Source organism: Mesitornis unicolor, unplaced genomic scaffold (genome assembly GCF_000695765.1).
Source record: "Mesitornis unicolor isolate BGI_N332 unplaced genomic scaffold, ASM69576v1 scaffold21216, whole genome shotgun sequence".
Lineage (NCBI taxonomy): Eukaryota > Metazoa > Chordata > Aves > Mesitornithiformes > Mesitornithidae > Mesitornis > Mesitornis unicolor.
Window position 1 is genome coordinate 3,587 of NW_010189252.1, and position 1,332 is coordinate 4,918.

Here is a 1,332-nt window from a genome sequence, read left to right on the forward strand (position 1 = left end):
GCTATCTAGTGGGCTAAGCATAAACATAATGCACCATATTCAGAATTATACGTCAGTTTAAAAAGAGGCACAAGTTAAACTTGTCAGGAAACCTAAACTCTACAGCCAGAGATACAGCTAAGAAAAAACTGCTTACTTATTCTCAAATAGCTACCTGCAAGAAGTATTTATTACCAAGTTTGATAGTGGTCATCCCACATACTGCATTTAGTACAGCAATCTAAAACTTTAAGCTTTGTAATGACAAAGTGACAGTTTTACACAAATTCATTTCAACTTTGTTACCTTATTTACTTCCATGATTTCCCTTCTCTCTTCACTAGCAAAACGAAGTTGACTTGCAGCACCACGATCATCGTGCTTGGAGCCATCCTCTTCAACGTATGGAATTAGTTGCTGTGAAGACAAGAAAAATTAGCTTTAGGAACAAAAAAGAAAAAAGGAAGCTGGGGGGAGAAAACCAGGAGATACAGAAGGTATGACCATTTTCTCCTAAGGTTCAAACTTCCCAAGAGGAACCGGAGACAAGCTTACGTTGTCACCTCAAACCCAAAGCCCTTGGAATGACCTCAGGTGGTTCAGGAAAACGATGTGCTTCAAAAAGACACAATTCCACACATTACCATGCCTAGACCTAAGCAATCTCACAACTGCAGGCACAACCCAGTCTTTACAATTTAAGATGTTTATCACAGGTAATCCTTGTATTCTTGATCTCTGCAGACTGTGATTTTAAAATTTACTATTTCACACTATGAGATACCACACACATGAAGGTATCGTTATTATAAAGTATTCCAGTGATACACTGAACATAATTGTGACTGGCTTTGTGACATAGCTACTTGGTTGATACCTTAATTACATCTTGCTATTTTAGTGGGCCTCTGTTTGGCTGTTCAGAAGACTAGGGAAACAGTTACCTAACAGCAGTTTTTAATGTAAGATTTTCCCACTTGGATCTCCTCAAGCACACAGTGTATTGTCTTTTTTGTAAGCTTTTAGAGAGCCAAAAATCTTTGACGAAGAAATTCTAAGTTAATAGTAATATGTGTTCCCCTCCTAAAAGAAAACCACACAGCAACTATACTAGATACAAACCAAATAAATGTTTCTGTGTCAGATCACTCCCAAGCTACTAACATCATATTAAAAAATTATAATGACAGCTAAATTACATCCTTGTTCACACACACTTTACAGACAAATGAAAGAACAGTAATTGATGCAAATGAGCAAGATGTTATTCTAAAAGTCTGGGAGCAAGTTGCTCATTGAATGCGTATTAACTTGTTACTTACGCTGGAGTGTAGTATTATGAAGCATTCAGCA

General features: G+C 37.0%; 1 protein-coding gene across 1 annotated transcript in view; it reads right to left on the reverse strand.

Moving 5' to 3' along the window:
• Nucleotides 1-267: 267 nt before the first annotated feature.
• Nucleotides 268-1,332, reverse strand: part of MED30 (mediator complex subunit 30) — a 4,329-nt gene continuing 3,264 nt past the window's right edge. The window contains exon 3 of the mRNA XM_010186013.1: nucleotides 268-396. Coding sequence (XP_010184315.1) covers nucleotides 268-396 — 129 coding nt within the window. The remainder of the gene's footprint in view (nucleotides 397-1,332) is intronic.